We start from the raw sequence: 23,986 nt of genomic DNA on the forward strand, positions 1-23,986 counted from the left end.
AAATGCTGGGTATGGAAAATGGAGACACAACAGGAAATGTAATCCATGAATGACTGGAGAGGGAGGAATCTGAGGAACAAATCTGCTGAAGTTGCAGCCAGACCTCTGCCTCAGCTGGAGCTGCACCTGGACATTCCCAGGTTTTCCAGGTGTGATGCACAGATCCCCTCCCTGACCTGGCTCACCCCAATCCATGAATCCTCCTCCCTCAGCAGTGCTGATCCCACAGATTCCCTTAAAAGTGGACGTGGATTTCTCCTGATCGCGGATCCCTGAACTCCCCCTGAACATTTCATGAAGCTGGGAGTGTTCCTTGACCAGGAGGATGGGAAGGAGCTCTTCCCATTCCCGAATTCCGTAGGAAGGCGCCTGTGGATGAACATGTCTCAAGCCAGAGTCACTGTGGGTCAATAATGGCAGAAATTGCACAATTCCCTTTTCCTCGGAAAAAGCAGGGTGGAATCTCTGCTATGTCAGCACCTCGTGCTGATGGATCAAGCTCTGAGCAATCATGAAGCAATACCAGAAGTAGGAAAAAGCAACAATGAAAATTAAAAAAAATAAATCATTACGGTGCCTGAGTAATGCCATGGATGTAACAACAACAGTAATAATTGCTGAGCAAAATAATCACTTTATCTGGGCCAGTGAGAGGTGGAGGGAATTTTTCTTGGATCATTCATCAGCCATGGATGTTTCAGCTCCAGCTGATTGCCCAAGAAAAGGTATAAAAACCCTCTTGTCTCTGGGCTGCTCCAGCAAACCCTCCCGACTCGCTCCGAGCTCCACAGGGGTAAGTCCGAACCTGGAATTGTTCCTAGAACTGTCGGGATCTGAACTGAGCTTTGCTTGGATCCAGAATTGTGGGGCCAGCAGGGCCAGGGCAGGGATTGGGGTTTACTGGTAATTTTGGGGTTTACTGTTAATTTTGGAGTTACTGTTCATTTTGGGGGTTACTGTTAATTTTGCTATTTACTCTTATTTTGGTATTTATTGTTAATTTTGGAGGTTACTGTTAATTTGGGATCTACTGTTAATTTTGGTGGGTATTTTTGTGTCAAATTGTCTCCATAATTAAGAGTTGGGAGGCATAGGAGACAAGGACATGAGAATATGGAAAACCCCACATTTTGAGCCTCTTTGTGACCTTTTTGCTGTTTGTTCTTTCTCTTCCCAGCCCAACCTCCACTAAATCGGTCTCTGACCTTCTTGCTGCCTCAGCTTTGTGGTTCCAGACCCATCCCCAATCCCAGAAGATGTCTTTCTACAGACAGAGCTCCAGCTCCCGCTGCCTGGCCCCCTGTGGGATCTCCTGCCCCCAGCCCTGCGCCGACACCTGGAACCAGCCCTGTGTCACCTCCTGTGGGGACTCCCGGGCTGTCATCCAGTTCTATGATACCCCAAAGATCAATTCTTTAACCTTTAATTACTTAATTCTCTCTGGGCTGGGAAGGAAAAGAAACACAGGCAAAAGATACAAAAATGTCTCAAAGTTTAAGGGGTTTTCTCCTCCTTTTTCTATCTCTATTTTGGAGCAGCCTCTGGTCCTGTGACTCCTGATTATGGAGCCAGTTTGATACAAAAATCATCATTTTCTGGCCACTGCAACACTGGGATGTGTCTGTGACATTTCCTGAAGTTCTCGGGCACAATTTGAAGAAGTTCAGAAAAATTCCGATGGCAGAAACTGAAGCACCTGCCACCCAAACAAAGAATTCTTGGGAGCAGGGAGAAAACTCCGAGGATGAGAAAAACTCTGCTCTGAACCCCAGAGGTCACTACACCCTTGTCTTACCCCGTGCTCAGTCCTAGGACAAGGGAAGGGCTGTTAATTGAGATGCAATCAGCAGCTGACTCATTAAAGGCGTTGCAAACGGCAGATCCCGATGCCAATTAAACTTCTCGTGTTTGATTTCCAGACTTTATGTAATGGCTTAAATGTTTATTTAATGGTTTTTAGGTGCTCCGGGCTGGCAATATCTTTATTTAATGGATTTTTAGGTGCTCCAGGCTGGCAAAGTCTTTATTTAATGTGTTTGTAGGTGCTCCAGGCTGGTAATTTCCCTGCAGGCACAAAGACCCAGGGATGTGCCCTGCTGGATTCCAGCATCCTGCCAGGGCCAGATTCCTGTGGGATTGGCAAAGGGAGGATTTGCCATTTTTATCATTTTGCAATTGTAGGAGCTGCACTTCCATTTTTTCAGGTGTTTTAAATTAGATTCTCCCTCAGACACACTGAAGAAAATCTTCATTTTTAGCTCGTTCCCTCCTTTTTTTTTTTTTTTTAATTTTTTTTATTTGAAACCCAAACAATTTAATAAGAATGTCTGGAATCTTTGATTTTCGCAGTGTTCAGGGGCCTTTGAGCAACCTGATCTAATGAGAGAAAACCAGAACGGTTGGACTGGATGACCTTTGGTGTTCCTTCCCAATCCAAACCATTCCCTGATTCCATAATTCCTTGTTAAATAAAAAAAGAAAACCCAGAATCATTCTACCTGATAAATTCCCCATGTCCTGTCAGTCTTTCCCATGGCCTTTTCCAACCTGAATGACTCTGGAATTCTGTTAATTTTTTATTCTTTTTTTAACCTTCAAAGGATGGAAAGCTGCTCCTGATGAGTTTTATTCCAGAAACATTTGGAAAACCAAGTAAACTCAGGCTGTGCTCCTCCTCAGGGAGCAGCTCGGACCTGCCTGTGGGCAGATCAGGTGGCAAAGGGAAAGAAGGGGGGAAAAGGGGGAAAAGGGGGAAAATGGGGGAAAATGGAAACCAGGAGGCTGCTGTGTGATGCAATGAATTTTTAATGAGCAAGAAATGCACCTTTGCAAAGACAGAGATCACAGAATGCGGAAAATCCATTCCTGGACAGTTTTGGGGAAAATCCATTCCCAAACAATTTTGGGGAAAGTCCAACCAAAGTCCTGCTCTGAGATGTCCTCAGCCGGCTCCTCCTGGCTGTTGTCCGAGGATATTGATCATTGTGGGTGAAATCCATAGGGAATGGGCTGTCCCACACCGGTCCAATAAATCGGGAATGCTGGAACAGCGAATGTGCTGTTCCACACTTATTAAATAAACTGAGAGTGCCAGAACAGGGAATGGGCTGTCCCATGCTGGTCCAATAAATCAGGAATGGGCTGTCCTACATCAGTCCAATAAATAGGGAATGCCGGAACAGGCAGCGAGAGCAAACAACGAGGAGATGCCGAACAAGAAATAGGAGAAAGATCAGGAATGCAAAGGGGGCTGCGGAAACACCGACCCCTCATGCTCGTGGCCATGGATTTGGGCATTCCCAGGATTTCCTGGAGGGTCTGGTGCTCTCAGCAGGGCCCGCAGGAGCCGCGGAAGAGGCGGCTGAAGCGGCGTGACACCGAGGGGCCGCAGGAGCCGTTGGCCAGAGCCGAGATCCCGTATCCAGAGCGGGCGCCATATCCCGGGAAAGCCCCGGAGCTGTAGAGACTCCCAAAACCCAGGGAGCCACCAAAGGCCGGGGCTCCAGCAGATCCCACCACGGCCTGCTGCGGGAAGGAGCTGAGGATGGGGCCGGGGAAGGTGACCACCACCGGGGGCGGCTGGATGAGGGCGGTGGAGTCCGGACACTGCCGGACACACGGCTCGTTGCAGCTGTTGGCCACGGGCTGCGGGCAGGAGATGCTGCCAGTGGTGGGGCAGAGGTCGTAGCAGGACATTTCCCGGCAGGGGTGGAGGTTCCTGGAATGGAGAGAAGGAGCTGCTGAAAACCGAGGATCTACGGAAGGGGCAGGTGGAGGTTTGGGGGAGCTGGGAAATGTGGGAAGATTTCCCCAGGGGAAAAATTGGGGTGAGATAGGAGCAGGTTTGGGGTTGGGAGAGGTGGGATGGGATGGGATGGGGTGGGATGGGGTGGGATGGGATGGGATGGGGTGGGATGGGATGGGATGGGATGGAGATGGAGATGGAAGGGGAGTGGGATGGAGATGGGGTGGGATGGAGATGGGATAGGATGGAAAGAGCACAATTCCTTCATCAGATAAAAATATGGATCTAAACCATTTTTCCACCTGGATATCTGGGCCTAAAAGCCTTTGGTTTAATGTTTTTTCCCAGTAAAACTATTATTTTATTCACTGGGTCAGAGCATGAGTACTTTCCTTCATTTTTGCTGTGGTGAAAATAACTAAATAATGCAATATTTTTATATTTTTATATATAAAAATGACTGGAATTAAAATAAACTCTTTCTTCAGCTGGATAGCTCAGGACACAGACAAATTTCCCTGATTCAGCCACGGACTGAAATGCAGGGGAATTCAGCATTTTAAAGCTTGTGTCATCCTGAATTTTCATTCTGCTGTCAGTCCAGAAATGGCCAAATATGAATAACAGGAAAAAAAAATTCCTAAATAAAAAATGCGTCATGTGGATTTGGCTCTTAAACCCTTGCAGTAGAATACTTGTCAGGATACTGCAAAAATGAAAATTTAAAGAATAAAAAGAAGAACAAGGGAAAAATAAAGCCCTGAAAATTAATATAATAGTTGCGAACAGCAACTGGAATGAAAAGTCAAAAAGCAAAGGCATTATGGAGCTGGGAGAGGAATGATTGGACTTACCTGATGGAGAGGAGAAAAGCAGGAGAATGATGGAAAAGCTCCGCAGAGCTGCTGCTTTTATACCAACCCTGGGATGCCCCGGGGCTGAACACGCCGAACCCGGGAGTCGCCACCTCGGACGAGCCCAAATCACTCCCCAAAGTGACGAAACTCTCCCGGCTTTGCAAAACCACCCTGAATCTCTGCCCCGCAAGGTCGGCACATTCCAGCTGCCGGCTCCCTTTCATCTCGGATCCTGATGGAGCAGCTCCATCCCTCCCAGCGGGAATTAAATCCCATTTGCTAAGCCCTTCCTTCATTAGCATCATTAATGATTTTAATCGGAGTCAGAACCTGCTGCCGTGCACAAGTTTGGGTTTAAGGGCTCCGGATTTCGGCTCTCGTCACTTCTGCTCCCAGATTTTGCAATGGAATGCTTGGAGAGGTGCAAGGAGCCTCCTGATGGGTTTTGCACCCACAGCCACAAACCTCAGGTAGTTGTGGGAATTGTGGGTTTGCCCGCTGGGATTGGGAAATTCCCGATTTTCCTCAATGCAGAAAACACAATATTTTAGTACCTAAAATAGGGCTTAAATCAAAGTTTGTTGGGTTTTTTTCTGGAGGGATATCAGTGGTTTTTTCACAGATGAACATCACTAGATGAACTAGATGAACATCCCACTTCAAAACCCCTCATTTGCTGTGGATGAGTTATTAAATAAACACATTCCTACCAAAGTTACACTGAAGTTGGGAGCTTCTTCGGGATGTCCCCAGGGGATTACAGGAATAATTTCTCCCAAAAGGTGTCCAAATATTTTTGGGTGTGTTTTCAAGCACTTCTCAAACCCTCCTTAATTGTTTATGCATGAAATTCGGTGTGATTATTGCAATATAAATGTGTGGTTTTGTTCTAACATCCCAGTATTTTGAAACATAATTAAAATTAGACTTAAAATTATTATTAAAAATAAAACATTTTAAAGAAATTGTCCAAGTGAACTCTTCCTGTTCCCTCCACCAGCTCATGGCTTCTCACTTCAGTGGATTTTCTTATCTAATTTAAGTTTTCATTTATTTGGGTGAGTTTCTTCTTCAGTGCTGATGTTTTAACTCACATTTTCTCTGTAGCCTGAACATCTGTGAGACAAAACACGGATCTGAACGGTGTAAAAAATATCTGCAATTTCCTCGGAAAAGTTCTGAATGGTTTTGTCCAAATCCAAATTCCAACAAGACATAAAAATTGCTGATTCCACAAGGAAGGCACCGAGGTTTTCATCAATTTTTTATCTACCATGCGCAAATAAGAAAGGAAAAAATCTTGCACCTTCAAGCAGATGAAAATGATGATTAACACCTGAGCCAGCATCATTATGCCAGCTAATGAGAGGTGAATAAATGAAGCAGCAGAATCTGAGCTGTCATTCTGAGTGCATTTCATGGAACGTTACCAGGCGTGAACCTCAGCCAATTAAAGTGCTGAGATGAAAGAAATCTTTGGGTTGTAATTTGCGTTTCATGCAGCGTCAGAATTTGAATCAACTCATAAACAGAAACATTGAGCAAAACCCTTTCGTCACCCGTGAGGTGACCAGGCGTGATAAACGCGCTAATGGGAGCCTTGCCTTCTCCAGCAGCTCAGAGGACCTACCAAAAGCCCCTCCTCGACACTGCCTGCAGTTTCACAGAATCCCAGAGTTATCTAAGTTGGAAAAGAGCTCCAAGGTCACTGAGTCCAGCTGGGACCACCCTCACCTGGTCATCCAGACCAATGTTCAGGAATGCCTCGGACACTGCCAGGGATGGCCACTCCAACCCTCCCCAGACAGCCCCTTCCAAGGCCTTTGCAGGAGGAATGTTCCCAAATTTCCAACCCTGGCACAGCTTGAGGGTGTTCCCTCTTGTCCTCTCCCTGTTTTCTGGGATCAGATCCCAAATTCCTCCTGGATCCCCCTTTTCTCCAGGCTGAGTCCCCCTCAGCTCCCTCAGGATTCTCCATTCCCTTTTCCAGCTGCTCCAGACCCGTTCCCTTCCCTGGACATTCTCCAGCCCCTCAACGTCCCCTTGCCATGAGGGACCCAGAACTGGACACTGGACAGATTTTCCTATTTCCATGAGATTTCCAAGCTTTTCCCCTTGTCCCAGAGAAGGTTCTCCTGGGTGATGGCCAGGCTTGGGTCACCTGATGACCATCACATTTCCCGATGACCAACTCAAGGATTGCCCTGACCCGAGGGTGGTGGCTCAGCCACCATCCAGTGTCATCACGCAGATCCTTTGTCCCTTCCCTCAGGAAGCACCGCCAGGGATCTCCGTTAGAACCTGGCTTAAACCCTGCTTAAGGGCTCCTTTTGTAACCTGAGCTTTTCTTACCCTTCTCTTCACCACCACAGGTTTCTGACTGATTTTTCAGGTCCTGTCAGGAGGCAGGCAGAGTTTCTGACGGGTTTATCAGGTCCTGGCAGGAGGTAGAGATTTTTTGATTGATTTTTCAGGTCCTGACAGGAGGTAGACAGATTTTCTGACTGGTTTTCAGGTCCTCACAGGACATAGAACATCCTCTCTGCCTGTCATTTGGATACCACTGGGGAAGCTCTGAGTTTTGCTGGGAGTCATTCAATTTTGCAGCAGCTTTTGCCTTTTTTAATTCATGTTTTCTCTTCAGTTTTCTGGTCAGAAGTTCTCTAAATGTGGTGATTTTCAACAAATCTTTTTGCTGCAGGAAAATGTGTACCCTGAGATCTTTTAGCAGCTGAATCAGATAAGGAAAACTCCTAGTGAGATAAGGATCTGCCTGAGTCAGGAGGTGGCTTTGTGGTTTGCTGATGACACAAGAAGATAATGACATTTATGGTGCAGTGTTTTTGTTGGGTTTTAGGCTACTTATAAAATATGGACACAAATTCTATTTCTACTTAATATATAAATAAATTAAACCCATGGTCTTGACAATCTTCAATGCTCTTCCAACCCAATTCTGTGATTCCATGACCACTCATGAGGTCCTTGTTGTGGATTTAAAGAAGTTGTCTCTGCTCAACATGTAGAGGAAATTTCTGCCCATCTTTGGCCACCATGCTATGACCATGTTGTAATTCCGTAAATGTAGATTTACTGGAATTGTAAATTCACGGGTAAAACAGCCCCATGGAAGGCTCTCCATGGAGACTTTCCCCTCTGGGCAGGATTTGCTCAATGTTTTTGCAGCCTCATGCAGAGCAGGGAGCTTTATCCAGCGAGGTTGGCAAACTCAGGGTGGGTGAGGACACAAAAGCCCAACACAAGGATTTTCAGTGATGCAACAGTTTTAATGAGAATGAAAAGAACACAAACAACATGGCAACATCAGGATTGTAAATGCAGGCAGAGCTTGAAAGACACTTCAGTCTGTCACTGCATGCAGCCACAGGGGTGATAAAGAAGATAACAAGGAATTGAACTCATGGAGGTTTCAGGAAAGAATTTAAAAGGAAGAAACATCTGCATTTTGCTTTGCCGTTCTACATCATCCAGAGGGTTTTCCGCAGGGTTTAGCAGGAGCCCCAGAAGCCGCGGCCGTAGCGGCCGTACCAGGAGTAGGGGCTGCAATAGCCAGAGCCAAAGGCTCTGCCAGAGCCATACAGGCCCCGGTACCCACCACAGGAGCCCAGACCCCCATAGCCCCACAGGCCCCCGTAGCCCAGGGATCCATAACCCCCATATCCATAGAGACCCCCATAGCCCAGGGATCCGTAGCCCCCATAGCCCAGGGACCCGTAGCCCCCATAGCCCAGGGAGGCCCCGGAGGCTGCAAGGACGGGTGCTCCAGCAGATCCCACCACGGAATCCTGGGGGAAGGAGCTGAGGATGGGGCCGGGGAAGGTGACCACCACGGCGGGAGGCTGGATCACGGTGGTGGAGTCAGGGCACTGGCGGACGCACGGCTCGTTCCCGCTGCCGGCCAGGGGCTGGGGACGGAGGGCACCGCAGGCAGCGGAGGGGTACAGGTCGTAGCAGGACATTTTGTAGAGATTGGAGGTCAGCGGACACTGAGGAGTGAGAAAAAGGCAGAAATTCAATGGTTAAAAGATTTGACAGTTGGATGTGTGGATGAAAATAATTGTTATGTGTCAAGTCTTGGTTGTCCTTCCTTCTCATCAGTGTTTTTGTAAATCCCTCCTCTCTCAGCTGTTGTCTCTCCTTGGGTTTCATTCCTAATTTCTTGTACTTCATTCCCACCACAGAAAACCCATAGAAAATTCTTATTGGCGGAACAAACCTTCTGCAAGGTTTTGGAAGCTGCTTTGCTAATTTTTCTGATTTCTACTAAGAAGAAAGAATGATTTTACCATTTTGAACTTATGAATGTCCAACACCAACTAAAAATAAAACCATCACAAAATAACCCAAATATTAAGAATCTCAGAATCCTTATGGATGATTCCAACCTTGATTAAGACCAGCAGAAAAGAGACTGGAATTTTCTAATGGAAAATTCTAAGGGAAGAGATCCCTTAGAATGGTGCTTACCTTTCTCGCGGAGGTGAATGAGGCAAGGAAGGCGAAGTGAAGAGCCCCAGGTTGGGAGAGCTTTTATACCATTCCCAAGATCCTGGGGAACATCTAAGGTGCAATTTGGGGATGTGCATAATTGGGGCAAACCCCAAATGAATGTGACACGTAGGTCCTCAAAGTTCTGCTGACTCTTTGTTTATTTGCTGGTCCGAAGTCTCGTGAAATGTGAGAGGCGCGTTTCATCACAAAGCCCTCTTTCATCTGGAATGGTGACAAGTCATCCTCATTCTTGTTATCATTCCATTCACAGCCCTGGCGTTACAGCAGGAATTATCCCAACGCTCTTCCAGAGCTTCTCCATCATTAATGGCAAAACCCGCCTGCTCACATGGGGTCATCTGATGTGCAGAGCTTTTTTCCATTAAAAAACAAAATACCTGGAGAAAAAATTATTTAGAGCAACTTTGGGTGGTCATTTCTATCATTATTACTCTGCTTAATGTAAGAACAATACGGAACCCAAAGGAAGGCATGGAAATCATCCTGTGGTCCTTAAAAGGTTTTTGTTACAAAATCTTGGAATTATTTGGGTTGGAAAAGCCCTCCAAACCATCAAGTCCAAGCTGTTACTGACCCTCATCCAAGGCCATTCCCTGTTCTCCCATCCCTTGTTCCCTGGGACCAGAGTCTGTGGTTGACCCATCCCTGGAATGGTTTTTGAATAAAATACAGTTCATGAATTTCCAGGTTTTATTCTGAATTTTTTATTTCAAATTATTTTTTCATTGGGAAAAGACCTGAAGGGTCACGAGCCCCCAGTATTTGGCCTTGAACTGATGATACCAAGGGTTACCAAGATACCATAAATATCTTGACTGAGGTGTTTGAATGTGATGTCATTCCATAATTGTGAGGAACCTAAATCCAGCTCCATGCCTTTAATCTAATGGATCATCTACAGGATTTGCATGGACTTGCTCCTGGAAGCTTGAAAAGATTATTGTCCAAAAGCCCCTGTCCCCCAAAGGCTGAGAACCCCACCTCACCATTTAGGGATCACCTATGGCGTGGAGTCTGCAACATTAAAATGGCCCACCTGTAAACGAGGCAAGAAGGAGCCTTTGTGTCACACATTCCAAATTCCTCATTGTTCCCTCACCCCAGAAACTTCCAGCTCAGCCCTTTTTGGGATTTATGACTTGTGTATCACAGGAGCTCATGAACCCAAGGCTCCTAAGAGCCCAAGGCAATAACTCAAAGTACTTGCGTCACATTTTGACTTTTGCACCAGAGTATCCATTTTTTCCTAAAAAATCCCACATTTCCTCAGGTCCGTTCAATGTTCTCAGTGCCACCTTTGTCCAGAAAACATCAGACCCTCGACACCTGGGAAACATCTCTTCAGGACCTCCAATCCCTTTGTGGCTTTTGTTAACTTTGTGAATTCATTCCTTGTTTATCTCCCAAACCCAAACAAGCCTCAGGAAAACAAAGGGTCCTCTCTGTCTCCTCCACGGCACTCTGTGGAAGTGGCCAAAATTTAGGATTTCACTGTTTTTCCTGCTCAGGATTAAATTCCAGTAGAATTTGTGATTCTGATGAACCCATGAGCTACTCTCCAGGTATTCAGTTAATACCAAGAGGAGCTGGCTTGGTGATTCCTGATGTAATTCCAAGGAAGTGACAGGAATAATGCTGCATGTTAATCTCCCCCCCAGTTCGTCACAAGATGAAAGAATTCTCTATAATCTCAGGTGATGTTTAGATCATTATTACAAACAAATTTGAAAGGCCTCATAAACGCCAATAATGAACCCAACAATTTCATCATCCTGATGGTTGCATGAGTTTGAAATTGGGGCGGGCAAGAGATGCTGATCTGGTGCCTCCAGCTGATATAAAAGCTCCTCTGTCTCCTTGCTCCTCCAAACGCTTCCCTTGACTTCTTGGAGACTTGGGTAAGTCTGAATCTGCTCCGTTGCTCTCGGTGTATTTTTTATTGTTGGTTTCAACTCCAGTTGACGTCCAACATCCTTTCTGTTGGGTGAATCTGGACTTGGGAAAGATCAAGAACTTTTCTGTCTCTGGGGTGGCAGATAAGTGTGGAGTTCCTGTGGAGTCCTGTGGAGTTCTTGGTGCCAGGAACTCCAAACCTTGGAGCAACTGGACAGTGCTCTGAGTCAACTAAGGTGACTGGATCCCCTCCCCTATGGAGACAGGCTGGGAGAGCTGGGAATGTTCAGCCTGGAGGAACGGAGGTTGTGTGGATATGCAGGAGTTCCAGGGAAGCTGGAGAGGGACTTCCCACAGGGATAAGATATAGGGTATGGGGTCAGACTGAAAGAGGGGAAATTTAGGGTGGATATTGGGAAGAAATATTTCCCTGTGAAGGTGGGGAGGCCCTGGCACTGGATATTCCATGGATTCTCCATCCCTGGAAGTGTCCAAAGTCAGTTGGGATGGGGCTTGGAGCAACGTGGGATAGCTGGAGGTGTCCCTGTCCATGGAGTGGGTGGGACTGGATGATCTTAAGAGTCTCTTCCAAACCAGGCAATTCCAAGGTTCTCTGGTTTAGCTCTAAATAACCCTGCAACGAGTAGGGAGTTGGACTTGAGCCTTTTGAGTCACTTCCAGCTTGAGGAAGCCTGTGATTCTCTGATCCTCATTTTGATACATTTAACCCATCTCAACCTTTGCACAAAATGTTCAAGGTTTGACAAGGGTGTCACCCCTGCAGCCGTTCACACATGATAAAGCCATTTGTGTCCTGCTACCACAAATCTTCAGCTCTCCTTCACCTTCTTGCTTTCAAGTTCCTCCTCAGAACTCTGTCAAGGATTTACAGAACGTCCTTGGAGATTTGTTGTTTATTGTCTTGTCAAATGCTTTTCTGGGAAAGCCAGGTGCTCACAATCCTGTAATCTGTTGTTCCCTTGGCTCTCAGCAAAATTGGGATGAGTGGGAAGATGAAGCTACTGTAATTAAGTTCTCTATAAGCTCCATCTCATGCAAACCTGCTGAACCCAAATCTGAGTTTTCCTAATGACTCATCCAATGACCTTGGACAAAGTCGCTTTGCTCTTGCTGCTTTTGCTCCCGGTTTTCAGTTTAATGTGGAGAAATCAGTCACAGTTCTTTGAAGGATGTTACGCAGGACAAGGATTTTAGAACATTTCCCACTTGCTCTTGTGTGCAGGCACCCTTTAGAGAATTTTTGAAAAAAACACTTTTTGAGAAAAAGAGAGCACTGAGATTGCAAAGTGCTTGGAACACTCGTAATTTTAATTTAGATTTCCGAATTTTGAACTCCTTGCCTTCTTTTTTAGCCTGTGTTGACCTCCAATCCCTACAAGATGTCCTGCTATGACCTGTACCCCTCCGCTGCCTGCGGCGTCCTCCGTCCCCAGCCCCTGGCTGACAGCGGGAACGAGCCGTGCGTCCGCCAGTGCCCTGACTCCACCACCGTGATCCAGCCTCCCGCCGTGGTGGTCACCTTCCCCGGCCCCATCCTCAGCTCCTTCCCCCAGGATTCCGTGGTGGGATCTGCTGGAGCACCCGTCCTTGCAGCCTCCGGGGCCTCCCTGGGCTATGGGGGCTACGGGTCCCTGGGCTATGGGGGCTACGGATCCCTGGGCTATGGGGGTCTCTATGGATATGGGGGTTATGGATCCCTGGGCTACGGGGGCCTGTGGGGCTATGGGGGTCTGGGCTCCTGTGGTGGGTACCGGGGCCTGTATGGCTCTGGCAGAGCCTTTGGCTCTGGCTATTGCAGCCCCTACTCCTGGTACGGCCGCTACGGCCGCGGCTTCTGGGGCTCCTGCTAAACCCTGCGGAAACATCCCGGAGTAAGGAATCACCGACAACGGAGAGATGCAATCCTGGCCCCAGAGGAAGTGCTGTGACCATAGTCACCCCACACGGTGGAGATGGAAGCACACAACTCCTTGATTCGTTCACCTTCTACTTGTTGTCTTCTGGGCTTTTTTTTCTGTCTCTGTGTGTGTAATATGTAATTTATTTTCTTCTAAAATGTAACTTCACTGTCCAACTGGAGAAGAGCAACCATGGAAGGAGTTGCCTGTTATCTGTTATTCTTCATACTCTGCAATGTTTTTCTGTGAATGCTTTTTTCTCATTAAAGTGATTCTGTTCTGCAAAAAACAAATGAAGTTTTAGTTTTGGTTTCTCTGGCTGTGGGTTGGCAACACTTCTCTCTGTACAGGCTGGGGGAAAATATAGATCCTTACAATAGGCTAAGGTTCAGACTTCAAAACCACCTGGAATGTCTTAGCTGGGAGTGAAGTCAGCCACTGCTCCTTGGTCCAGAATTTGGGAGTAGGAATCTTCCCACCCAGCTGTCCTGGGGCACAATAATAACATTACAGACTCATGGACTCATGGAATGGGTTGGATTGAAAAGACCCCAAAGGTCTTCTCCTTCCATCCCCTACCATGGCCAGAGACACATCCTGCTGGACCAGGTGGCTCCAGCCTGGCATTGGACACTTCCAGGGATGGGGCAACCAGAAATTCCCAGGATAACCTGTACCAGGCCCTATTCACCCTCACAGAGAAAGATTTCTTCCCAATATCCACCTTAAATTTGCCTTCTGTCAGTCTGAATCCATTCTCCCTTTTCCTGTCACTCCAGTTCCCTCTCCAGCTTCCCTGTAGATCCTGGAAGGTGGAATCTCACCAGAGCAAGAGGAAGGGTGGATATGCTCACAGGTTAAGGCATTTTCTGCCTTTTAATTTTTCCAAGAACCATTTTCCCAGGTTCTCTCTGCTCCAGCTTTTCTTGCTGGTGTGAATAAATCCTTGAAGGAGCTGTTTTTTCTGTTAAAAGCTGTCCAACGTCACATTTCATTATTATTCAGAAAGATTTCAGATTTCAAAGTTCCAATCTGTGGCCCAGAAAACTTTATTTAAAGATTTGACAGGAAATTGATTTAACTTTTTGCTGAGGTTGTTCCTGAAGACAGAGTTTAAATGTTTGACTGAGGAAATTGAGTCAGAACACGAAGGTCAAAGAGATGAAAGATTTACCTGGAAGAAATTTATATGGAAATGTATTCTTCCCTGGTTTTTTGGGCAGGACATTCCTCTCCATGGTTTAGGGACAGACTGGATGAAGCTCTGAGCCACCTGGGCCGGTAGGAGGTGTCCCTGCCTGTGGCAGGGGGTGGAATGAAATGAGCTTTAAGATCCCTCCCAACCCAAACATTCCATGATTAGAGGATATTTTAGGCTGTCACTGACACCTGCACAGATGAGGCTTCTCCAAAGGCAAATAACAATGGTGAAAAGAGGAGAAAAGAACACCAGAACATGGCAACTTTGGTGCAATAAACTTTTAATGACAACAAGCAAAGCAATGAATTTGCAAAGTCTCCAAGAAGCACGAAACTCTTCTCCAGCCAGAGGCACATTCACATGTGAATGATTCGGGTTCTCTTCCAAATCCCAGATGTTGATGTGAACAAGCAGGACCCATTTTGAGCCCCTTTGTTCCATATTTACCCCAGGCAACACAAAAATGGGGCAGGAGAAGCTTTAAGGCAGAAGCTGAAAGAGGAGAAATCCAAAAGGGGCTGAACAGCTACAAATCCATGGGTTTGGGATGAAGCAGCAGAGGTTCCACGCTCTTTGGCTGTGAAACCATCACATTTCATCTGTTGATGAGACCTCAAATGGGATTTTTCCCTCGGGTTTAGCAGGGGCCGAAGTTTGAGACAAAAGTGTCTTACCTGGTTCACGAAGGCAGAACAGGTGAGAGAAGTGGATGGAAGGACCTGGTGCAGACACCTTTTATAGAGCTCCCTGCTTGCCCACAGGGCACTGGCCACCTGATGCGCCAGTTCATAATTAGGTCCCAACCCCAAATTGCAGGACACATAATTCCCCAAAGTGCTGAAATTGTTTTTGCTTATTGCTGGTGCACTTCAAACCCACACATAGCGTGAGCTGCACATTCCACCCCAGACCTCTATTGTCTCCAGGCTTTATGTGGGGAATTGTTTTTTATGATCCCATTGCTTTCATTAGCGTTAGGGGAGGAAATAAAGCTGACTTGAATTATTTATGAGTGCTTCATAATTAGGATGACTGAAGGACACTCCTGGGTTTGCCCAGGTAAAGGTCCTTGGGTGAGATTAACAGGAGACACAGAGCCAATGGAGTTTCTTTTAGGAACTCAAATGAGGACTGGAGACAAATAACAAAGGGAAAAACATTGGTTCTGCAGGCTCAGCATTTCTCTACCTACTCAAGGCAAGACAAACACAACAAACAGGAACATCTTTGAATGGACTTTATACCATAAAATGCTATCATGGAATGGTTTGGGTTGAAAAAGACCTTAAAGATCATCCAGGGACACCTTCCATAGACCAGGGTGCTCCATGCCTTGTCCATCCTGGCCTTGGACAGCTTCCAGGGATGGGCAATCCATGGAATATCCTGTGCCAGGGCCTCCCTACCCTCACAGGGAACAATTCCTGCCCAATATCCCATCTAAACCTCTTCCCTGTCAGTTTTAATCCACTCCCTCTTTTCCTGCCAATTCATCCCTTAGAAGAAGTCTCTCCCCATGTTCCTTTTTAAACTCTCCACTTGTTTTTCTTTCAGTCCCTGGAAACGGTAAAATATTTCACCTGGAAATTGAGTGTTCTGAGTTGTTTCATCAATCTTTCCTTTCCTTTCTCATGTTTTCCCTCCTATTTTTACATGTTAGAGACACAACATTCTGTGTATTAAATAAAAGAAGAAAAAATATATTTTATTCTTAAGGACAAAGACAGGAAGGTCAATGTTATAAACCAAGAGCTGATTATGGGAAAAACCCAAGTGGCTTCAATTTACGCATTTTAATGAGATAATCTCTTGTAATTGTGGGGTGTTTACATGCAGGCAAAGATTTTATATAACTCTGACACAGTACGAACAAGTCAGTCACGGGTGTTCAGGAGGTGCTTGAAAATCCCTTGGAATGTTCTTGTAAAACATTGACTTTTTTTTTTTTTCCCACGATGATGGCTCAGGAACTCCCCATATGTATCTCCAGATTTGAAAAAGCTCATAATTTATAAATAATACATGGTGTGAAGATAACCATGTGGGTGATTATGATAACAATGATAATGATAGAGTAGGACGATGGTGTAAACAGAGACAGAAACCTCAGCAAATCCAACATTTGCTCTTCCCAGCAGATTCCCACTTCGTAATTGCTCTGTGCTGAAAGATGCCAACAAGGATGGGATTAGGTGCAAGGTCCTCTCTAAACACAAGGGCGTTTTATTTCCACTACAGCTAAATTTGAGATTTCTTCTATATAGAATCATGGAATGGTTTAAAATTGGCAGGGACCTCAAAGACCCTCATGTTCCAATGCCTGCCATGGACAGGGACATCTTCGACTGTCTCAGGTTGATCCAAACTGGCCTTGGACACTTCCAGAGATGGAACCATCTCAATAAAACATAAATTTGATTATTAATTCAAGGTACATTCTGATTATTTTGACCATTCCATTCTAACCTTTAAAATCATAAATATCTCTCCCTTCAGAACTAAACTCAGGTTTAAACTGTGACTTAAAGGTCAGAAAAAAACATAAGACTTTTCTGGATATTTGTGTCCCCAAACCATTCTAAGGGTTTTATAATTTCTGTAAATGTCTGAGCATAATTGTCTTATAAGACAGGACAAAAATATGTGTGTGCAAACAGCTCAGCACATGGTGTCACCCCAGAAAACTGACACTAATTCGTGAATCATGTTTTAGGATGAAAGATGCACCAATTTCACCCATCAGCGTTCCAGATCAAAGGACTTCGTGTGACGTAAAGCGACATTTGAAATCAAGAATAAACACAAAGAGTAACAATTTCATCACTTTGAGGAGCAATCAATACAAAAAAATGTTCTGTGTCAACTAATGAGCTCCTCCGAGCCCTCAGGCAAGTCTGAACTGTATAAAAGCTGTCTCCACTTGGGGTTCTCCCAAACATCTTCCCTTCACTCATTCTTCTCAACGACTTGGTAAGTCTGGAGCTGCTCTTTGCTGCTTCTGGAATTGCTCTTTGCTACTTTTGGAATCTCTCTTTGCTGTACAATTCATCCAGGGTGCGTTCTTCCATTGGGAACTCGTAGGCAAAATTCTAGGTGGAGAGATAAACCTTGCAAAAACCTTATGGAAGGCTGCTCTCTGCTTTCAAGGCTGTCGTTCTGTTCCAAACCAAACTGAAAGTTTCTTATCAGAAAATTCTGTTGGATGTTGGGTTGCCTTCACCAGTTGTATCCATAATGTGAAAGGTTCAATGTTTTTTCTCATTCTCTGTTTGGTTAAATGGGTGACTGGAAATTATTAGGAAAGTTTAAATCTTCCTGGTTTACAGGGAAATGTTGAGTTTAGAGGCAAACCTGTTGTTAGATCCAGTTTGTTCTATTACAAATCAGCTGAAATGCTTTTAATTTGAGATAAATGGGCATGAACATCCCAAGAGACTGACTTGGAGTAGGACACAGAGAAGAACTGAGAACTGTTTAAAAAGATCTGTATTAGATTTATTTAAGATTAAAATGGATCCTGGAGGGATCTTAAGGAGCTGAAACATGAAGCACTGGGTTTTTCCAAGTTAATGAGAGCAAGTGATTTGGTGTGAGAATTTTTCAAAAGACTTCATAGCCCAAAATCAAAATGCTGGGATGTTAAGCTCATTGTAGGGATCTCAAAGCCCTTATTCAATGTTTGGAAATTTGGGACAATTATCTTTGCAATTCCCTTATAATGGTCTCATCCAAGAAGCTACTGAGCAAATCTGAACAGACAATGAGTTATAATCCCTGTTTAGACAGGGATCAGCACAAAGGAGATCAGTGGGAATGAGGAGCCAGAGTCATGAAATCCTGAATAACAACACGCTCAACTTCTGGAGCAGAGTCCTACTCCTTGTTGATCCCCTGACTCACCAAAGTGCCCCAGCAAATCATTTTTGTTCTTATAATTTAAGAACAAATAATTGTTCTTATAAAATTTTCATCTTTAAGAGATGTGGCGAAATTCCAGTGCTTCAAAGCTCTCCTGTCTCAGGAAAAGCAGCCAGCTCCAGAGCCATTTTCTGTTGGTAAATAACATCTTGTACTTGCTCCAATCAACTCTTGCAGATCAACCTCCACCCCTGCAAGATGTCCTGCTACGACCTGTGCTCCATCGGTGGCTCTGGCCTCATTGGTGGCTCCGGCCTCTTCGGTGGCTCTGCCTGCGGTGCCCTCCGTCCCCAGCCCCTGGCCGGCAGCGGGAACGAGCCGTGCGTCCGCCAGTGCCCTGACTCCACCACCGTGATCCAGCCTCCCGCCGTGGTGGTCACCTTCCCCGGCCCCATCCTCAGCTCCTTCCCCCAGGATTCCGTGGTGGGATCTGCTGGAGCACCCGTCCTTGCAGCCTCCGGGGCCTCCCTGGGCTATGGGGGATTTGGCTCTGGGGGCTATGGGGGATTTGGCCTTGGTGGCTATGGGGGTCTGTGGGGCTATGGGGGCTCCTCCCTGGGCTTTGGGGGTCTGGGGTCCTGTGGGGGCTCCTCCCTGGGGTACCGGGGCCTGTTTGGCTCTGGCAGATCCTTTGGCTCCTGCAGCTCCTACTCCCGCTATGGCCGCTACCGCCGCGGCAGCTGCGGCCCCTGCTAAACCCGAGGGAAAAATCCCTCAACTTGGCAAACGACACCAGTGGATCCTCACCTGAGCTCCTGAGGAAGAGGCAGAGCATCAGAACTTCACTTCAGACCGTGGAGTCAGAAGCCCTCTAGAAATTCTCCTTTTTGTTTCCTCCTCCCTTTGTTCTGTCTCCTCTTTCCCGCCCCTTCCACTGGCCAAATGTGAGTTTCCACCATCCACTGGCTTCTCCCCGAAACTGCTGCCTCCTGCCACAAGGCTGAGGGAGCAGCTCTAGTGAGGAGCAACCTGCTTGTCTTTGCCTCCCATGTCCTCATCCCGTGGAGCCTTCCCTGCCCTTGCAATAAAAAAATCCTGCATACAACACCTGCCTTTGTTTTTCCTTTTAAGCCCCAGAGTGGGATTCGTCCCCATCAGAACCAGGCTGAGATGCTTTTGGTCAGACCTGCAGCTGAGAGTCCTCTCTTGCCTTACACTAATTATTCCAGCTCTCAGACTTCCAGTAGTTATTCCAATTATTTCCATCCAGTTCAGTGCTGGAACAGGGAACTGTCACATCTCCAAGTCTGCCAGAGCTCAAGGACAACGCTCTCAGGCACAGGGTGGGATTCCTGGGGCGCCTGGGCAGGGCCAGGAGTTGGACTCAATCCCTGTATGGCCCTTCCAACCCAGGATATTCCATGGTTATTTTTTTAAGTCGTTAATTTAGTGCTGGAATTTATTTTATTTTTACATCTTCCAGGCTATGTATTAGAAATCATCCAGCTGCCTTCAAAGACAAAGCTAAAAAATACTGCCTGAAGTTCTGCCAAAGCACGTTCTGAAAAGGAATGATAGGAGGAAGGTGAACAAAGGGAAACAATTTTTGAGATAGGTATCTGATGAGCAAAGATGAGGCACTACCTTCTCTTTTTTCACTAATCACTGCCATGATAATGTTGCCTCAGGGAAGGTTTGGCTAAACCTGTCAGCAGGTGAGGTAAAAAGAACATGAACTGATGCATTAGAGAGGATTTACCTCTTCCTTCACTGGGACTCTTGAAAGAAATTATCTTGATCAGTGTCAAGGAACAGCAAATCTTATTTTTCACAGGTGATTTCAATATTCTTCCTTGTATTGAACTTGATCTGTCAGATGGCCATAAGTAATGAATTGAAATGAAAATTAGTCCATGGTACCTGTGAATTTAAGCCAATGGTACCTTTTCACAAAAGAAGACTTAATTTTTATGGGTAAACCAACACTTATTTGAGAATATTTTGACAAAAACCCCACAGAATTGTTTACGTTGGAAAAGACCTTTGAGATCATCCAAGCTGTGGCAGATCCCCACCTGGTCACCTAGCCCAACATCCAGGAATCCTTGGATATCTCAAGGGATGGGAATTCCAAACCTTCCTGAGCCCCTTCCAAGGCCTGACTGCCCTTTCCAGGAGGAAATTCCTATGTCCAACCTGAACATCCCCTGCTGCATTTCCAAAAGCTCTCCCCTGGCAGGTTCTTGTCTCTCTCCCTGTTTCATCCCCCCTGTCTCCTTTCCTCTCATCCAGGGCACCTCCTGGAACAACTTTACAAAAGGACGATGCGATGCTTTTCCCTCCGTTTCTCTTCTGATATTTGCTTCCACCCGCAGCCTCCAAGAAGTGCTTGGGTGTAAATCATGAGCCCAGCCAAACACCTGAGCTGCGACTGCCAAATTTCACTTCTCAGCCAGGCAGTGCCAGGCAGGTACCAGCCTAATGAGGTGTTGTGTCAGACAAGTGCTCAGCCCAAGATAACACCCCTGAAGAGAGCCATTAACATGAAGGGAACAGTGATTACACAGCTTTAATTTGGGCTGGATGCCTGCTCAGAGTGAGCTCATGTCTGATTGCAAAATCCAACAAAGGGCTGACCTTTCTCTCAGTGTCTACATGAGAGTTATGGGGTGGAGGGAGTTCACTTTATTCGTTATTCAAGGATCCATCCCGAAAAACCTCTAATTATTCATTTACGTTCCTGGCATTGGCACACCTTTTGGGAGCCCTGATAACAGAAAGCTGAGTGGCACTGAGCCGAGGAAATCAGAGTTTCAGACTGGAAAAACGAGGTAGCTGAACTGCTGGGAGCAGCAGTAAAGGAGTGACCATCATGGGACAGGGCAGAGCTGGGTTCCTGCTGATTGCGGGGAAAGGAGGTGGTGCAATGGCAAGGAAACCTTCCTGTCCCACCTTCCAGGAGCCACCTCAGCATGCCAGGAACCAGGAAAACACCTCCAACATCATTGGGTCCAACCCAGGACTGATCTCCACATTGTCAACCAGCCCAGAGCACTGAAGGTCACCTGCAGTTGAACCATCTGAGCCACCACTGGTTCCAGTGACCTCTGCTTGAGTCCCCACAGCCCTCACAGTCACAGTCACACAAGGATTTCTCACTGCCTCGACCCCTGGTTTTCCAAGCAGAGTCTCAGACCCTGGATGCTTAAAATAATTTAATCACAGTGCAAAAACAGATTAACAGCTCGAGATGGTGACTCCAAGGAGGGACAAACAAAGGGCACATTGGGATTATGTACACACAAAGTCTGGGGACATCAGCTCCTGCTATGACAGTGAGTGTGCAGACACCTCACTGGGACAGAGGTCCCTGTGCACTTTGTATGCTCTGGAGAGAATACACTGAAAACATAAAATACCCGAGTCATGGAAACATAATCAGAAGCTGTAAAACCAAGGAAAAGAGCACACCCAATTTCCCTTTCATTGCAAACATGTTCCTGCCTGTCTGACAGGCAAAGCATATCCAGGAAAAAAATAATGGAATTAATCCTGAGTAAACCAAAGGGTAGAGCATGAAGCGATACAAAAAAAGCGGAGATTAGGTGACCTATCAGAGGGGTAAAAATCGTATCATACGCCCAGACAAAACATGGAGGGATAAGAATCTACACAAGAGCTGAGGAGGGAACAGAATTCCAGAAAAATACACAGGGGACAGGAATTCAATGCAGGGAAAACTTTATTGTACCAAGAAGGGCAGGAAAGGCTGAGATGCGCTGGTTTTCGGGGGGCACAGGTCGTAGTAGGACATCTTTGTGTGGGATCCGAGGGTGCACCGCAAAAGAGGGCAGCCATGGCAGGAGAGCAGCCCACGGCAGTACCGAGCCAAAGGGGCTGGGGCTGGAGCAGGGAGCCGTGAGCAGAATTGCTCGCACACTTACCCTTGTTCTGGAGGAGGAGAAGGTGGCCAGGGCAGTGCTTGGTCCAGTCTGGCCCAGGCAGGGCTTTTATAGCAAGCTGGGCATTGCTCAGCTCCAGCCTGGCCAATCTGCACAGGGGACACTCCCTGATGCTGCTGACACCAGGGCTGTGCAGCCCCTGCCCCTCCCTGAGTCAGCATCCCCCAGGTGCCACCCGAGCACATCCCGCTGTCCAAGTGATCTTGTCATTCCTGCCGTGTCAGATACTTGATAGCTGGGATGGCACACAGGAATGGGCTCCAGGAATTCCTGTCAGGGGCTGGAACATGTAGGTCAGGAGTGGTAGGAGCCTTCATGATGGAGGGGATGTGTGCATCACAGGACAGCCCACTAGAACCAGACCTCATCTACCTGCCATAAGTGCCCATGGAGTACTTCCAAACAGGCCTCAAACACCCCTCATATCCTTCCTGAAAAACATGGGGCAAGGACTGAGATGTCCATCAGTCCTGGCTGATTCCAGGTTTGTTCCATCACTTCGGGACATTAAAGGTGTTTCTGGAGCCCATTCCAGGGTGCCATCTGGGCTATCAAGTACCTGACTTGGCAGGAAGGACAAGAGTTCTTGGACAGCGGGATGTGCTGGGCTGGCACCTGGGGGATGCTGACTCAGGGAGGGGCAGGGGCTGCACAGCCCTGGTGTCAGCATCAGGGAGTGTCTCCTGTGCAGATTGGCCCAGCACGAGCTGAGCAATGCCGGGGCTGCTATAAAAGCCCTGCCTGGGCCAGACTGGACCAAGCACTGCCCTGGCCACCTTCTCCTCCTCCAGAACAAGGGTAAGTGTGCGAGCACTTCTGCCCACGGCTCCCTGCTCCAGCCCTGGCCCCTGTGGCTCGGGAGCTGTCCTGGGCTGCTCTCCTACCATGGCTGCCCTCTCTTGCAGAGCACCCTCGGATCCCACACCAAGATGTCCTGCTACGACCTGTGCCCCCCGAAAACCAGCACGGACCTGTGCCCCCCCAGAACCAGCGTGGCTGTGCCCCAGCCCATCGCTGAGAGCTGCAACGAGCTGTGCGCCCGCCAGTGCCCCGACTCCTCTGCCTTCATCCAGCCACCACCCGTGGTGGTCACCTTCCCCGGCCCCATCCTCAGCTCCTTCCCCCAGCAGGCCGTGGTGGGCTCCTCCGGAGCACCGGCCTTTGGCGGCTCCCTGGGGCTGGGCGGCCTCTACGGCGCCGGCGCCACCCAGGCCTCGGGGGGCCTCTGCACCTTTGGCAGAGCCTACGCTGCTCCCGCCTGCAGCCCTTGCGTCCTGCCCCGCTACAGCAAGAAGCTCTGGAACCCCTGCGGGCCCTGCTAGAGCCACCACCAACAGCCCCAAACCCCCGTGGCTGCCTCAGTCCAGCGTGGAGAAGTTGAGCTCTGCACAAGCTGCCCTGGCCTCCTGCAGCCTGTGACATCCAGCCTGCCGTCCCTTTCCCAGCCTTTCCTGCCCTTCTTGGCACAATAAAATTTTCTTGCATCCAACTCCTCTCTTTTTGCCTTCTTTTCCTCAGTCATGAAGATCTTTGGGGATGGGGAATTCTGGGAGTGTGAGGGGAAGTGGTGTTGCTGGGAAAACTGAAAATGGAAGGGGACAGCCACAGTAAAATAGAATTGGGAATGCTACATTGGAGGTTAAAGTGGAAAAGGAAATGGCATCACAGTGGAAGTGGACAGATATAAAGGAAAGAAATGGGAAAATTTCATGGAAGCAGAAGGAGAAGGAGAAGGAGAAGGAGAAGGAGAAGGAGAAGGAGAAGGACAAGGACAAGGACAAGGACAAGGACAAGGACAAGGACAAGGACAAGGACAAGGACAAGCAGCTGAAAGGTGTCTGCCGCAAGACAGACAGATCCCTTGCTCGCTGGCCGTGACACCACAGTCCTTTACAGACCTGCAACTCAGCTGGCAATGAGTAGGAATGTCCCCAGAGCTGGAAGCCATGCAAGGGCAAAGGCTGTCAGACTCCAGCCTCTCTGTATCAACCTTGGCTCTGATAAGGGACCAGGGATTG

At 47.3% G+C, this 23,986-nt stretch overlaps 5 protein-coding genes across 5 annotated transcripts; 3 read left to right on the forward strand and 2 right to left on the reverse strand.

The window, feature by feature from the left end:
• Window positions 1-3,327: 3,327 nt before the first annotated feature.
• Window positions 3,328-3,699, reverse strand: LOC120501870 (scale keratin-like). Its single transcript, XM_039708643.1, has one exon. The coding sequence runs from the start codon at window positions 3,694-3,696 to the stop codon at window positions 3,328-3,330; it is 369 nt and encodes a 122-aa protein (XP_039564577.1). The 5' UTR covers window positions 3,697-3,699.
• Window positions 3,700-8,111: 4,412 nt separating this feature from the next.
• Window positions 8,112-8,582, reverse strand: LOC120501868 (scale keratin-like). The gene has a single exon (XM_039708641.1). It carries the CDS (start codon window positions 8,580-8,582, stop codon window positions 8,112-8,114), a length of 471 nt encoding a protein of 156 aa, XP_039564575.1.
• A 3,846-nt stretch (window positions 8,583-12,428) lies between these two features.
• Window positions 12,429-12,899, forward strand: LOC120501869 (scale keratin-like). The gene has a single exon (XM_039708642.1). The coding sequence runs from the start codon at window positions 12,429-12,431 to the stop codon at window positions 12,897-12,899; it is 471 nt and encodes a 156-aa protein (XP_039564576.1).
• Window positions 12,900-18,264: 5,365 nt separating this feature from the next.
• LOC120501899 (scale keratin-like) lies at window positions 18,265-18,762 on the forward strand. Its single transcript, XM_039708678.1, has one exon. The coding sequence runs from the start codon at window positions 18,265-18,267 to the stop codon at window positions 18,760-18,762; it is 498 nt and encodes a 165-aa protein (XP_039564612.1).
• A 4,129-nt stretch (window positions 18,763-22,891) lies between these two features.
• Window positions 22,892-23,290, forward strand: LOC120501874 (scale keratin-like). The gene has a single exon (XM_039708649.1). The coding sequence runs from the start codon at window positions 22,898-22,900 to the stop codon at window positions 23,288-23,290; it is 393 nt and encodes a 130-aa protein (XP_039564583.1). The 5' UTR covers window positions 22,892-22,897.
• Window positions 23,291-23,986: the final 696 nt, after the last annotated feature.

This window comes from Passer montanus, unplaced genomic scaffold (assembly GCF_014805655.1).
Source record: "Passer montanus isolate IOZ18808 unplaced genomic scaffold, ASM1480565v1 scaffold209, whole genome shotgun sequence".
In the NCBI taxonomy this organism is placed as follows: domain Eukaryota; kingdom Metazoa; phylum Chordata; class Aves; order Passeriformes; family Passeridae; genus Passer; species Passer montanus.

Bases quoted from the DNA above. Each gene is read 5' to 3' on its own strand.
- LOC120501870 (XM_039708643.1), bottom strand. From the start codon at position 3,696: ATGTCCTGCTACGACCTCTGCCCCACCACTGGCAGCATCTCCTGCCCG.
- LOC120501868 (XM_039708641.1), bottom strand. From the start codon at position 8,582: ATGTCCTGCTACGACCTGTACCCCTCCGCTGCCTGCGGTGCCCTCCGT.
- LOC120501869 (XM_039708642.1), top strand. From the start codon at position 12,429: ATGTCCTGCTATGACCTGTACCCCTCCGCTGCCTGCGGCGTCCTCCGT.
- LOC120501899 (XM_039708678.1), top strand. From the start codon at position 18,265: ATGTCCTGCTACGACCTGTGCTCCATCGGTGGCTCTGGCCTCATTGGT.
- LOC120501874 (XM_039708649.1), top strand. From the start codon at position 22,898: ATGTCCTGCTACGACCTGTGCCCCCCGAAAACCAGCACGGACCTGTGC.